The 14,640-nt window shown below is 60.2% G+C and overlaps 1 protein-coding gene across 1 annotated transcript in view; it reads left to right on the top strand.

Annotated features, from left to right (window-relative positions):
* The first annotated feature begins 3,001 nt into the window (after window positions 1-3,001).
* Window positions 3,002-14,640, top strand: part of ATP2B3 (ATPase plasma membrane Ca2+ transporting 3) — a 40,343-nt gene continuing 28,704 nt past the window's right edge. The window contains exons 1-10 of the mRNA XM_052662815.1: window positions 3,002-3,209; window positions 6,589-6,786; window positions 6,960-7,217; window positions 7,423-7,548; window positions 7,675-7,800; window positions 10,571-10,612; window positions 11,703-11,867; window positions 12,158-12,372; window positions 12,858-13,100; window positions 13,425-13,666. Of these exons, the coding sequence (XP_052518775.1) occupies window positions 3,002-3,209; window positions 6,589-6,786; window positions 6,960-7,217; window positions 7,423-7,548; window positions 7,675-7,800; window positions 10,571-10,612; window positions 11,703-11,867; window positions 12,158-12,372; window positions 12,858-13,100; window positions 13,425-13,666 (1,823 nt within the window). The remainder of the gene's footprint in view (window positions 3,210-6,588; window positions 6,787-6,959; window positions 7,218-7,422; window positions 7,549-7,674; window positions 7,801-10,570; window positions 10,613-11,702; window positions 11,868-12,157; window positions 12,373-12,857; window positions 13,101-13,424; window positions 13,667-14,640) is intronic.

A 14,640-nucleotide genomic window follows, 5' to 3' on the forward strand; every position in this document is an offset into this window, starting at 1 on the left:
CCTGCCTGCCAAGGGCATCACAGCCCGGGGTGAGTGCCGGCCAGAGCTAGGGACTCTGCTCAGGGACAAGTGACTCACATATTTGCCAGATGCCCCCCAGCCTCCCGAATTCATAGTACCCCCAGGTTGATCAAGCTGCCTATCTGAGCCCCAGGATCAGACTCCTGAGGCCGTTGGTGCCCTGTCCATGGGCCCAGGGCTGATCAAAGCCAAAGCCAGGGCCTCCACGGACCGACGAGACCCCCCCTCTCCCCTCCAGCAACTAACAGGCAAAGGGGCTGGGGCGACTGAGCCCAACATGGCCAGTTTCATCCAGGGTGCTCCCTACTGGGAGTGTCGAGGCAGAGGCACAGAGCTCAAGGCAGAGAAAGCAGGGCAGACAGGTATCCCAGCACACGCAGCACCTAAGCAAAGGTGGAGAAGGAAGCTGCGGGGGCGGGGTGGGGGTGACAGTTCAGGGCATCTGCAGAGGACTCAGGAGTGTGACTGACAGTCAGAAGCTGCCATTTCAGCCTCCAGCGCTTCCAGAAAGAGCCTGAAGTCAGAAGCAGGAGACCCGGATGTCCCTGTGTCTCTGCCCCTTCACCTGGCCAAGTGACAAATGGGAGGGGGATTCCTGCCATGCCTGCCTAGGTGTGTGACGCCTTCACAGAGCATCCCAGAAGGAGCCCACCCGGCCTCAGACTAATGCCTGGAATCCTCGCTTCCTTCAAGTCCCCTGAGCTCCAGGCACACCCTGGGGTCCCCACTCCCCCTTCTCCTGCAGTCCCAACCCTCATCTCCTGCCTCCCTCCCCTATCGTCCATCATCAGCCAGCAGCCCTCTGCTTGGTGGTGGCCTCTGCCACTCTCGGTGGCATGGGATCGGCAGCCCAGTTTCCTGTCTGGGACCCTGTCCCGTTACCTGCCTCCTTCCTGGTCTCAGAACACTCTTCCAACCAGAAAGAATGGCTCACTCCTCCATCCCGGCCCCCAGCTGAAACTGTGCCCCGCCCCCAACACTCCGAAGCTGTTATGGCCATGTGTCTTAGCAGCAGGACCTGCTAGGTACCCACCTCCTGGCCAGACAGTGCAAGGACCTGTTCAGTCCTGCCCACCCCTCCGTAGCCAGCAGGGGTGGCCAGCCCGGACACAGAGTAGGTGCTCAGGAAAGATTGGTCAGATGGCGAACAGGAGGGACAGGCGGTGGGGAGATGCGTGGGAGCCGGAGAGGACCGTGCATTCGCGAGTCTGCCATCTTGTTCCCACGTCTTCCGGCAGGGAATGCTGCTTTGTGCAGAAACTGTCTAGAGTGTTAACACTTAAGTGCCCAAACTTTGACAACCTGGCTCACTTTAGATGGCCATTGGCTGAGATGCCTTTCAGGCTACACCTCTGTGGCAGGAACCGCCTCAGTGTCCAGAGGAACCGAGAGCCCCTCTGTGTTCTGAGCCCCCTTGGGCCGGTGGGCAATGAAAGAAATGAACCTTGTTTCCCAGAGACCTTGGTCTCAGCCCCTGAGGACTGGGGCATGTCCCTGCTCCTGGCATTGGCCAGCCTCTGAGAGTAGCCACAGCTCTCCTGAGATCAGAGGCCACACGCCTCTGGGCCGTTGTGTTTCCATGGGCAGTTCTAGATCAGAAACCTGGGTGGGTAGCCAAGAGCTGCTTCCAAGAGGATCCTTGTGAGCCGGGAGCTTCCCCAAAGGTGAGGGATCCAGCCCAACTGAGCCACGTTGCCAGGAGCCGTCTGCGCCGGTGTGAAGGCCAAGGCCACATGTGCTGAGACTCGTTCAGTCCCGGGAGCTTAGTGCGTGGCCTTGGCGATGCCGCCACTCCGCGCAGGCCACAAGCCGGGATGAGAGGAGGGGAGAGACTAGCTAGAGAAGCTCGGGACCCGGGACAAGGCAGCCCAGCAGCCCCTGTGGCCCGCACCAGCAGACCCAGTGAGGGCTCCGGACGGGGCAGCCAGGGGTACCAGAGTTCCTCGGGCAAGTTTCAGGATGCTCCGTGGAGGAGGAAGGTGGGTGGCCTGGGACTTAGCCAGCTGTTGTTAATTTCGGGGAGACCCCAGCTCCTCACTTTGCCATCTGGAGGGCCGGAGGGTGAGGGGGACGGGGTGGCACTGTGTTGTGGAGCAGGGTGACAGAGAAGTCACCCGTGACCTGTGGCTGTTTTCTGCTTTCTCCTCCGCCCTCCCCTTCCACTCCCTCCCTCCCTGCCTCTTTCCCCTTCCCTCTGGCCCTCTCCCCTCCTTTTCCCCTGCCCACCCCACCCTCTCCCTTCCTAGCCCTGGATCCCAGGTGCCCCCAGGGTAGCAGAAACACCCTGTGCACTAAGCCCTGACCTAGCGCCCAGCTGCCTCTGTCCATGGCTTGCCCTGTTCCCTGGACCCCCACGGGCCTGAAACCTTGAGCCGCAGGGGCCCCGCCTGAAGACCACTGCCTCCAGGGACGAGTCTTAAATCAGGCAAGCGAGGGAGTGTGATGGAGCGTCTATGCCGGGGCAGGACCACCCACTGTTCGTTCCATCCCAACATGTCACGCCTGCTCCAGTGTGGGGGCCCAGGTGAACTTGGGGGGCAGCAAGAGCCCCCATGTCCCAGGTTGCCTAGTGCTAGCAGTTGTAGGTCCCCACTGGGAGGCTCTCATTCTGCCTCCTGCCCCCAGTGGCAAGCCCTGCCAGCTTGTGTTCTTGTGGTGGGCAGGACTGAGGGGTAACCTGGCAGGCAGGCCTGGTAGGCTTGAGGGCCTGGTCCGGCCTGGGGGTGGTGGTGGGGGGGGGGGAATTTTGCACCCAGTGAGTCGTGGCTCAACCTGAGTGCACATTTGCAGAGAACATCCCAGAGAGGGGACCTTGGTTTCATCTCAACTACGCTTCTCACCTCCTCCCCAGGTGTCTGCACTTGACCTCCCCCCCCCGCCCCGGCTACACCTCACCCCAGTGCTGGGAACTCGGGGGGCCGCCTGCCCCCGGCGGAGGCTGCACCTGCGAGAACACCCCCGCCCCCGTGCCACAGGCAGGATGGGCGACGTGGCCAACAGTTCCATCGAGTTCCACCCCAAACCCCAGCAGCAGCGGGAGACCCCACATGCAGGCGGCTTCGGGTGCACGCTGGCCGAGCTGCGCTCCCTCATGGAGCTCCGGGGGGCCGAGGCACTGCAGAAAGTCCAGGAGGCCTACGGGGACGTGGGCGGGCTTTGCAGGAGGCTGAAGACCTCACCCACCGAGGGTAAGTCTGCCAGCAGGGCGGGTATGCCAGCGGTGCAGAGCCATTACCTCCCCACACTCCTCCCTGAAGAGGCTCTGTAGCCCCAGGGCAGACAGGGCTTGCAGCCGCTTCCCAGAGGCACTCTTCACTAAACCATGACCACGATTGTGCCCTTATGCCCTCCCTGGGCATCCATTTTCCCCTAGAGTGGGAGATGCTCTGCATGGGGCAACCTGCACCCCTGCTCCCTGCCTCCATCACCAGTGGTTCCCACTTGCATCTCTTCTCTGGATGAAATAGCACTGAAGTACCCAAGCCAAGTAAGGGAGGAAGCTGGCACCAAATGGCACATGCTGGTGGTATGGGCCCTAAACTGAAACCTCAGCAAGAGATGAGCAGGGTGGCCCTTGACCAAGTGTTCCCCACATGCTGTCCCCCTTCTGTGTCCTCCAGAAAGTTCTGGGCGTAGAGGCCTTATGGGTCTGTTGGGAGGCCAGGACCCCCTGGAGGGGACCCAGGCTTGGCCCCGGATTTCACCAACTGGAGCATTTCTGGCCTAGCTGCCACCTCCCTGGCAGGGCTACTGGGGCTACCCCAGGCCGGTGCCAGGATGGTCCCTGACCAGCACAGATGGATCCTATCGGCCCTGTCTCAGCTGGCACACCTTTGTCCACCAGCGCCCTGGCTTCCACCCTTGTCTCCTGCTCCCTGGCTCCATCTGTGTGCAGGTGACACCAGGGCTACAACAGGGGGTAGAAATGCGCCCCTGCTCCCCGCAGAGAAGGTGGACCTGAGGCTGGGTGAGAGCACACCCACCTGGCCAGATCAGGAGCACCGAGGGCCCTCCTGGGTCCCTCCTGCTTTGTGCTCTCAAAGGCCCCAGCCTGGTGCAGGTGTGTAATCGATCAGGGGCAGATGGCTTGGCTCGGGGCCAGAGGATCTCTATCCTCCCCTCCTCCTGGCCCGTCCCCCCACCCCCAACTTGGGGCTGAGTGGAGGGAGGCCCGAGGTAGAGGGCCATTTAGCCACCAGGGCTCTGGCCTCTCCCAGATAAAAGGAAGCAGATGGGTTTCAGCTGGCAGCTCCTTCCTCTGCCTGTCAGGCCTTGTTAAATATTTAAAATGTCAAGGCCCCTGGGAACATGCCCGATTCTGCCACAGTGGCTCTGGCACTCACCCGGTGGAGGGGCAGGCCTAGAGAAAAGCAGGTGCCCAGGTGGGTGGCCCGGCCATGGCAGAGGGAGCCAGCCGGCCCGCTCTGCGTCCAGAATAAGGCTCTGGTCCTGGCCCACCTAGATGCTCCCACTGCCATTCAGACACAGTGACCTGAGCTCCAGAATGGGCGGGGAGGTGGGGTGCAGCATAGCTGAGCCTCAGGGCCCCCGCACACCCCCTGGCAAGGTGGGGGGAAGGCAGCAGGCCAAGCAGGTGCATGCTATATTGGAGGAGGGGACTTTGGGTTTCCTCTCGGCAGTAAGTGCATCCAAGAAAATTCCAGAAGCTGGGAGCCTATGCCAGGCTAGGGTGAGCGGCCCTTCCCCTTCCTGGCCTCCACTGACACTCATGGAAAGGAGGGGCAGATGAGTGGAGAGCTGCACGATGTGGTCCTAATCCAATTCTGATGGCATCTGGCCTCTGGTCCGGGCAGGGTGCCCATCTGTGTCCATGCCAACCGCCGGCCGCTGCCCCTGCAGCCTAGACCGGGGCTGGACCAGTGTGTGCTCGGAACCAGAGGGGCTGCTGCTGGCTGTCTTCGGTTGCCCTCGCGAGCACTTCTCCAGACCCCGGTGCCAACAGGAAGGCCAAGGCCTTGGGCTGCTCTAGGGCAAGGGAGAGAGAGGCATTGCGGCAGCATCAAGGGCAAACCAAGGCCAATGGACAGGCCAAGGGAGGGAGAGAGGAAACTCCTGGGAAAGGGGCCCTGAGGGCTTGGCTGGGCAAATGGGGTTGGGCAGGCAGCATGCAGATTCTTGAGGCGTGACAGGGGCCCAGGGGCTCTCTAGACAGTGGGTTGGGCCTCTGTGGTTCTTGGTGGCTCCAAGTCAGCACCCTTTCCCAGAGTGGGGGTAGTGGAGACCCTGGGTGTCTGGGAGACTCAGAGTTCAAGAACCTTCTGAGTAGTAAGCCCCCTTTTCATATCTTCTGTAGGTCAGGGGAGTGGGACACAAGCCCTCAGCTGGGTCGCTGGGCCCTTTGGAGCTGAGGTTCTCAGTTTCTCCCAGTGGAAGACCACAGCCTCCAAAACCTTGACCCGTGGCCAGGCCCAGCACAGTGAGGCCAGCAGAGAGGGACAGAGATAGCTGTGGCTGCTGCTGGTGAGGGAGACAGTGTGTGGCCGCAGCCTAGCTCGGAGGGCGCATTCTTGTTGGCCCTTCCACCCCGAGGCGCCATCGTCCCCTCCCCAGAAACAAACTTCCCCTACCCAGCACATGCCCACCCTCCTTCTTTCGGATTCTCTATACCACCCTCAGCACGTTCATCTTCTCAAGTCATCTGGGACCATGTCTTGCGTGGGTTTCCAAGCCAACAAGGAGCACCCCACGGGCTGGGACCCCAGCCCTTCCGGTTGCTCCACCCCGACCACCGCCCGTCCACACTGGAGGCCTTGGGAATTGTAGCTCCTCAGGGCTGGCAACTGCAAGCCACGGAGTCCATGAGGTGTCAGTGTGGGGTCAGGCAATTGGGGGCGCCAAAAAGCCAGAAAGCTTTGGGGTGGAGGGGTCCTGTGGAAGGGCCCAGAAGGAAGCCAAAGCCCAAGGGCCGAGGTGGGACCAGGGCACTGTGTCTGCCCCTGGGGAAGATGGCCAAGCGGATGTCTGGCCTTGGGAGGCAGTGGCCTGAATGCCAGTCCCATGTGGAAGCTTTCGCTGCCTTCAGGAATGAGCCTGAGGAGACTCACCCTGTGAAAGCAGAGACCCAGAGGCCCTGGTGCTGACCTGGGTAGGAAGTGGGCTGTCCCAAGAATGAGAAGTCAGGCCACAGATTCTGAAATGAGTGCCTGGGGCCAGCCCCTTTGTGGGTGTGGATTTTACACCCTGCATCCCCTCCCTGCCACCCGACACACAGCAGCTTGCAAGGATGCAGAGGGGGTTGTTAGCTCCTGGCCCCACCCAGGCGTATGGGAGGGTGGTCCAGCCCTTCCTCATGCTGGGATCTCTGCACTATCACCTGCTCACACACCTGTGCCATCCAGGCAGCTGGAGACGCTGCCTGCGCCCCCTATGTGCCCCCCAGGCTTTGCAGAAGGGCTCCAGGCGCTGGGCCAGCGCGGTTCCGCTTCCTGGGAGCTTTCAGCCTAGAGGGGGAGACGGGCGGATGTGGAAAAGGGAGCGGGAGGTGCGGGGTTGGCCTTTGCCATCATCTCCTTCTGTGCCTCTGCTCTGCATCCCTGCACTGCGCAGGCCTGGCTGACAACGCCAACGACCTGGAGAAGCGCAGGCAGATCTACGGGCAGAACTTCATCCCCCCCAAGCAGCCCAAGACCTTCCTACAGCTGGTGTGGGAGGCCCTGCAGGATGTGACCCTCATCATCCTGGAGGTGGCCGCCATCGTGTCCCTGGGCCTTTCATTCTATGCACCGCCCGGGGAGGAGAGCGAAGGTGAGGGGTGGACTCGGAGGGGCGGGGCGTGGAGGCGCACTGCGGGCCGAGGGCTGCACCACCGAGGGGCCGGAGGAGGGGAGGGTCCTAGGAGGTACCGGCAGCAGGAAGGAGCCAGTGAAGGAATTCATCTGCCGCCTCCATCCTTCCCTTCTGTCCTCGGGCGGGCGCAGCCTGTGGGAATGTGTCGGCTGGGGCAGAAGACGAAGGGGAAGCCGAGGCGGGCTGGATCGAGGGGGCCGCCATCCTGCTGTCTGTCATCTGCGTGGTCCTGGTCACGGCCTTCAACGACTGGAGCAAAGAGAAGCAGTTCCGAGGCCTGCAGAGTCGCATTGAGCAGGAGCAGAAGTTCACCGTCATCCGGAATGGGCAGCTCCTCCAGGTGCCCGTGGCCACGCTCGTGGTAGGGGATATCGCCCAGGTCAAGTATGGTGAGTGCGCCCAGGGCAGCACCTCCAGCACACCCAGCTGGGTGCTTCTGTGGGCCCGGTTCCCTGGCAGCTGGATGACCGGACTGGGGATGGGTGGCTACCCAGGCCCAAGGGGACATCCTCTGGGAGTGGTGGGAGGCAGTGGGGAGGAAGGCTGCTCAGACGCTCGGACGGTCTGTGGTTCTGTCTGCCTGGCCGGCCTTAGGAGACCTGCTGCCTGCTGATGGCGTGCTCATCCAGGGCAATGACCTCAAGATCGATGAGAGCTCCCTGACAGGCGAGTCGGACCATGTGCGCAAGTCGACAGACAAGGACCCCATGCTGCTGTCAGGTGAGCCCCAGGGGAAGCAGGGCTCCTGGTCCTGGGAGGCCTAGGGGGACAAGACCTGGAGGTGCTGAGCGTGCCTCCCAGCCCGCGGTACAGATGTCTGTCTCAGCCTTTGTGTTGCTGTGCCAGGCACTCATGTCATGGAAGGTTCTGGAAGAATGGTGGTGACGGCCGTGGGTGTGAACTCCCAGACGGGCATCATCTTTACCTTGCTTGGAGCTGGTGGAGAGGAGGAAGAGAAGAAGGATAAGAAAGGTAAGGCAGCACTAACCGTTGTATGAAGCCTGCTTTCTCTTCTGAGCCTGCCTTCTGGTGGTCCCTCGCTCAACCCGTCCCTGCTCTGGCACTGATGAGAACCAGCCCTCGGCGGGTGGGAGCCCATACCCTCTCTCCTGGAATTCCTTTTGGAGGCCCCTCTTCTGAGGTCTTTGCCCCAGAGCCAGCAGGTTGGGACCCCCAGTCTTGTGCAAGATAATTTCCTTTGGATGGCTGTGCCCTGAAGGCTTTGGGGCATATGTGCCCAGGCACAGGTGTGCCAAGGTGTGGGGAGGGCCCTGCTTGAGTAGGAAGGGAGTTGGAGGGCAGAGACCAGCCACCCTGGCTTGGGAGAGCACCTCGGGGCCATCCCTGGGGGAGGTGTTCAGCCCACAGGGGGAGCTGTTCAGCCTGCATGGTGAAGTGCTGAGGGCCCCAGGCCACCATGACAGCTAGGTGTCATAGCCAAGGTGGAGGGCTCCCAAGTAGGAGGGCCTGGGCACCCTAAAGGCCATCATGGCAGAGGAAGCTGAGAGGGGGCTGGGGCCCTCACCCCAAGGGAAAGCACTGTCAAGGGACATATGTCTTCAGAGATCCCAGCTCTGTATCCAAACTGGCACATGGCTACCCAGCTGCTTCCCCTGAGCCCCAGACATGGCAGGTGCCCCCTGCAGTCCTCACAACATCTGCTCACAATTCGCCTTGCACTGACCTGGATCTCCCCTTAGGCCACTCCTGTGACAAAGCAGGTGAGGAATGGCGTTTGCTCCATGTGCACCCCACCTCTGAGTGAAGCCCCCTGCATCCACTAGAAGTACAAAGACACACACTGGTACGAGGGGACCATGTGCCAGATGCCTGCAGCCAGGGTCCTGTGGACATAGGCAGCGAGTCACCAGTCACCAGCTCCACCCCAGTCAATCAAGGCCACTGGGTCTTGAGCGCAGGTGGGATCAGTCTGCCAGCCCAGGAACATGGGGATGGGTCAACATAAGGAAAGACTTCCTCATGTCCCCCTTCCTGGGCCACTGTGTTCCTTGGAGATGGGTGAGCTGCTGTTGCCTAGAGGCTTCCCAGGGCCCCAGGTCCTGGCATCCTGGGCCTGGGTTCCCTTTGTGGACTCCCCTCCCTGTAGGCTCAGCCCAGTGTCTCTGCACAGTCAGTACCCTGGTGCCCCCAGGATGGCCAGTGGGTGGGTAGGCAGGCCCCGGACCTCCCCTAGGCTGGACTGGAGTCCCCGGTGACCCTCCAGTGACATCCTGATGGCTGCTTGGCAGGTCGCCCCCCTCCATGTTCCTTCCCGGGCTCCTCCCCTCCCGCTAGGTCCCTTCAATGTCAGAGGCCTGAAGGCCTCGGTCCTAGGCCCCTTATCTTTGACCTCCAGCCCCCTGGGTCCCCGCAGCCCCGGGTCCTGTCCCCCACTTGCTATGTCAGGTAGGAGGTATCTCTAGCACCTGGCTTCCTAGAGGAAGGGAGCCCCGAGGGGAAGCCGACCTGGCCAGGCTCTGGGAGGGGCGTTGCACCCACTACTGCACACTGGAGACTGGAAGGTGGGGTCTCACTCTCTCCCCACCTCTGCTGCGATCCATCCTGCCTGCAGGCTGAGCACTCCCTGACCACCAAAGGCTGTTTCTTGCCTTCTGGCCTGACTTCTCGTGGTCCTCTTTGGGCTGACTTGTCTTTCCTCTTCCTCCCCTACCTTGGCTCCTGCCCCCTCTGCAGGCCAGGTCCAGCCATCATCTTCTGGCTGTGCTCATCTCAAACCTCCCTCCCCCCTCCAAAAGGCTCCCCCAATCACAGGGCAATACCCTTTCCTTGTGCCGGATTGTCACCCACCCCTTTGCCTCTGAATGCGCCCATGGGGCCCAACCAACCCCCCATGAGGGTGGGGAAGGAGCCTCTCCTGATTGCCTGGAACCCCCCCCAGACCACACCCCACCACCTGGGAGCTACGTTTCCTCCAGTCTGCATCCCAGGATCTCCAGTGACCATGAGCTATTCTGTGGGGGCTGATGAGCCAGCCCACGAGAGCCCTTCCTGCCTGGGATCAGTGGTCTTTGGACGTAGGGCTGTCCATGTGTGGTTTCTGGAGAGCTCTCTTGGGTGTAGGTGAAGCAAGAGAAGCTGGGGTACAGAACCCGAACCCCCAAGCCTGAAGCCCCTCACCTGCTGGCTCTCCTGAGCCCTCCCAGTGGGACAGTCCTTGCCAACCTTGCAAACCAGAGGCACGGCTGGCACCATTTACGTTGACACGGGGAAGCCAGTCACTGCCACCATTCCTAGCAGCCAGCTTCAGGCTTTATGGTGGCAAAGCACATGAGCAAAGGATCCCCGCACAGATCCACCTGGGGTCCAGCCCTGATGCTCCCTCCAGTGCTGTGGGTGTCCTGACCCTGGCCAACTCCTCTCCCTCCATGGCCATGCTGTGTAGAAAGCTGATCTCTAGGCCACCGGGCTTAGGAACCATCTAGGCCAGGGAACTGCAACCCTCCAAGCCCTGGATAGATACCGCTCCATGTAGGACCTGGGCTGCACAGCAGGACATGAGCCGTTGTCTTCCATGAAAGCAGTCTCTGGGGCTAGGAAGGTTGGGGACCGCCGATCTAGGCAAGCCCCTTGTGCTGGTTCTGGCCCGCGGGTTCACCGCCCGCCCCTCCTCCCACACACACTGGCTGCAGTGTCCTGTGCCCCGCTGTCCCATGTGCGTGTGTGTTACCAGGGCCACGTGGTGTTCTCAAGTCTCCGTGTCTGTCGTTCCTCTCCGTTGTAGGCAAGCAGCAGGATGGGGCGATGGAGAGTAGCCAGACCAAAGGTAATGGGCGCTCTGCACTCAGGATGGGTGGCAGAGGGTGCCAAGTGGGGTGGGGGGGCTGCCTGCCTCTGCTGCAGGGGCAGGACCTGGAGGCCAGGTGAGTGGGGCGGGCAGCCAGTCAGCAGACCCCGCCAGGAGTGCACAAAGATGGCCCATGAGCCCACATCCTGGTGAGGGATCTGATGCTCTGGAAGGGGGACTCACCCAAGACCTTGTGGGGCCAATGGGTTCCCGGCTCAGTGGCCTTTCTGCTGAGGCTTTGAGGCCTGCTGCCCTCTTGGATGAGGCAGACAAAGAGTTCAGAGGCTGCTGGTGGTTGGGCGGGCACTTGGGACTGGAGGTTAGTCTGATGGCCAGGGCCCAGGCTGGGACAGGGAGTGGCAGACTGCATTGGGGGCAGAGACTAGAGTGGTCCAGCTAGGTGGGATGTTGAGTGTCACTGAGGCTGCAGCTAAAGGGCTAGGAGATGGGGCCACAGGGATTGGCTGATGTGCAGAGTCACTGAGAGCTCGTTCAGTGGAGATGAGGATGAGTGGTAGCATTGGGTGCACCCTCTGGGTGGTGGAGGGACCATAACGGGTGGTGAGGAACACAGCACCACTAAGTTAGGGCAGCAGGGGTGCTGTGACGGGACGGCTAGTTCCAGAGAGGAGGTAGACAGACAGCTAGTAGAGAGGAGCAAAGAAAGGCCTGAGCCAAGGGCAGGGGAGGACAGCGCGGGGATTCTTGGACCTCCCTGAGGGCAGTGGGGACATGGCTTAGACGCCAGTGTGCCAGAGTCAGCTCTGGGTTCTGGAACATTCTATGGACCCCAGGTCTCCACTCTCAGGTATTGAGGTTTGGGGTGTCACAGGACTGACCACGCTGTGTGCATTCCCCAGTTAGCAGTGCTTCTGTCTGTCTTCTCTTCCCCTGCGAGGCCCCGAGAGGAGCATCTTGGTCCTGCCCTGGACAGCGCCCACTTCAGGAGGGCCTGGGCTGAGGAGAGAGGAGGGCTGGTGTGCCATTGCTTGCCATGTGAAAGCCCCCCTGTAGCCGTCACCCCAGCAGGCAGGTCCTAACCTTGGCTTCGGGCTTCTCCTTTGTACAGCCAAGAAGCAGGATGGGGCTGTTGCCATGGAAATGCAGCCCCTGAAGAGTGCAGAGGGCGGGGAGATGGAGGAGCGGGAGAAGAAGAAAGCCAACGTGCCCAAGAAGGAGAAGTCAGTCCTTCAGGGAAAGCTCACCAAACTGGCCGTGCAGATTGGGAAAGCAGGTGGGGGCCGTCGACAGGGTAGCCCAGGGGGCCACCTGGTGGGCAGGGAGGGCGCTGGGCTCCTGGGCTTGAGGTTGGGGCAAGGAGAACAAGTGAGCAAAGGAAAAGTGATGGGGACCGTGGGCCAATCAGCCAGGGGACTGGCCAGGGACACATGACGGCCTTCAGGGCCCGCTTCTGCCTCTTCTGGTGAGGATGGACTGTGACCCTCCAAGAGTCCAGGGACAGGCTGCAGCATCCCTTATCTCTTCTGTCTTGCTCTCCCTTCCTGCCTCTACTGCCTGTGGCAGGGCTGGTGATGTCCGCCATCACTGTTATCATCCTGGTCCTCTACTTTGTGATCGAGACCTTCGTCATAGACGGCCGGGTGTGGCTGGCAGAGTGCACGCCTGTCTACGTGCAATACTTCGTCAAGTTCTTCATCATTGGTGTCACCGTACTGGTTGTAGCTGTCCCAGAGGGCCTGCCTCTCGCTGTCACCATCTCCTTAGCTTACTCCGTCAAGGTAATAAAATCAACATACCATGGATTCGAATCCCGTGGTACCAGGATACAGAACCAGGACTCGAGGCACAAAGCCCTTAAGCAGCTTGAACAAGCGAGGACCAGATAAAGTTTGGGATTGCTCAGGGGCAGAATGGGGGCGGGGGGTTGGCGAGCAGGGATGCAGAGCTGGGTTTGGACATCCTTCTCCAACCTGGCCTCCTGGACATGGGGGCACGACGAGCCAGCATCTGCCAGATGAGGGCAAGGTCCCAGGGCGGCAGGGAGTTGAGATGGGGGAGAAGATGAAGGACGACCCCTAGGACACAGTGGGAGAAGGCAAAGATTGTGGTGGATGGGGAACCCAAAGGGCCTGCCTGAGAGGGGCACCGGGCAGGGGCATCATCCTGGCCCATCTGAGCTGTGTTTCTTACTCCCTCACCCCCTGGGCCAATCCCCTCCCCCAGGACAGCTGGCTACCCAAGCCTCCATCTGTGCCCTTTACAGAAAATGATGAGGGACAACAACCTGGTCCGCCACCTGGATGCCTGCGAGACCATGGGCAATGCTACGGCCATCTGCTCTGACAAGACGGGCACGCTCACCACCAACCGCATGACCGTGGTGCAGTCCTACCTTGGGGACACCCACTACAAAGAGATTCCGGCCCCCAGTGCCCTGACCCCCAAGATCCTCGACCTCCTGGTCCACGCCATCTCCATCAACAGTGCCTACACCACCAAAATACTAGTGAGCTGGGAGCCAGTGGTGGGCGGGCCCAGGCAGGGGCGGCAAGGTGTGGCTGCAGGGTGGGCTGTCACCAGGGGCTGGCTAGGCTCCCTTAAGGACTTTTTTGAGCAGGGCCACAATCATTTCTGGGGTGCTGGGCTCCCTCCTCATCTGTGGACCCTGGGCAGGGCCTGCAGGTTCTGGAAGCCCTTCACAGCCCAGTGAATGGTGGGAAAGCTGCCCATCTAGTCCATGCTGGAGGCCAAGGCTGGCCTGGGGTCCAAGGACAGTAAGGTGGGTGGACTTGGGGCCCCCAGGGCCATGTTGGTTCTCCTCACCTCACAGCCTCCAGAGAAGGAAGGAGCCCTCCCACGCCAAGTGGGCAACAAGACAGAGTGCGCTCTGCTTGGCTTCGTCCTGGACCTCAAGCAGGACTTCCAGCCGGTGCGGGAGCAGATTCCTGAAGATAAGCTCTATAAAGTGTACACCTTCAACTCGGTCCGCAAGTCCATGAGCACGGTCATCCGCACACCTGACGGCGGCTTCCGCCTCTTCAGCAAGGGTGCCTCAGAGATCCTGCTGAAAAAGTGAGTGGATGGAACTGGGGCTAGCCAAAGGCTATGGTGTTTCTGGTTTTCCTATTGCAATAGACAGTAGCCTGAAACTGGCCCTTTTAATCACTTTAAAGTGCATTCAGTCCCAGACAAGTTGATAACCCCAAAGGAAACCCCATGCCTATCCCCATCCCCCCAGTTCTTGCAGGAGACTCAGGTTTAATTCCTGGGTCAGGAAGATCCCTTGGAGAAGGAAATGGCAATCTACTCCAATATTCTTGCCTGGAAAATCCCATGGACAGAGGAGCCTGGTGGGCTACAGTCCATGGGGTCACAAGAGTCGGACACGACTTGGTGACTAAACAGCCAAACAAATAACCAACAACAGCTGTTTCTCTGTTTGTGAATTTACCTATTATGGACATTTCATATGAAGGATCATACAGGATGTGTCATTTTGTATCTGGCTTCTTTCACGGAGCGTGGTTTGCAAGGTTCATCTGAATTGCAGCCCTTATCAGTGCTTCATCCCTTTCTGCAACGGAATAACATTCCATTGCATGGACAGACCACCTTCTACTTATCCAGTTGTCCCATTGGCAAACTGTCGAGTTGTTTCCACCTTTTTGCTACTGTGAGTCGTGCCACTTTGAAGGCTTGCGTAGAGTTTCTGCTTGAACACGTATTTTCAGCTCTCTTGGGTATATTCCTGGGAGCAAAACTGGTAACTCTGTGTTTCATCTTTTGATGAACGCCAAACGGTTTTCCTCAGCAGCTGTCCCACTTTAGCTTCCCATTAGCAGTGCCTAAGGGTTCTAGCTTCTCATCCTCACCGAGTTATTACCTGATTATTGTTGCTGCTGTTGCTATAGCCATCGGGATCACACAGCGGTTTTGACCTGCGTTTTGCTGATGACTAGGGATATTTGGTGCCTTTTCATGCGCTTGTTGGTCATTTGTTTAGCTCCTTTGGAGGAATGTCTACTCTAGCCCTTACCCATCTTGGA

The sequence above is a fragment of the Budorcas taxicolor genome, chromosome X (assembly GCF_023091745.1).
Source record: "Budorcas taxicolor isolate Tak-1 chromosome X, Takin1.1, whole genome shotgun sequence".
NCBI lineage: Eukaryota > Metazoa > Chordata > Mammalia > Artiodactyla > Bovidae > Budorcas > Budorcas taxicolor.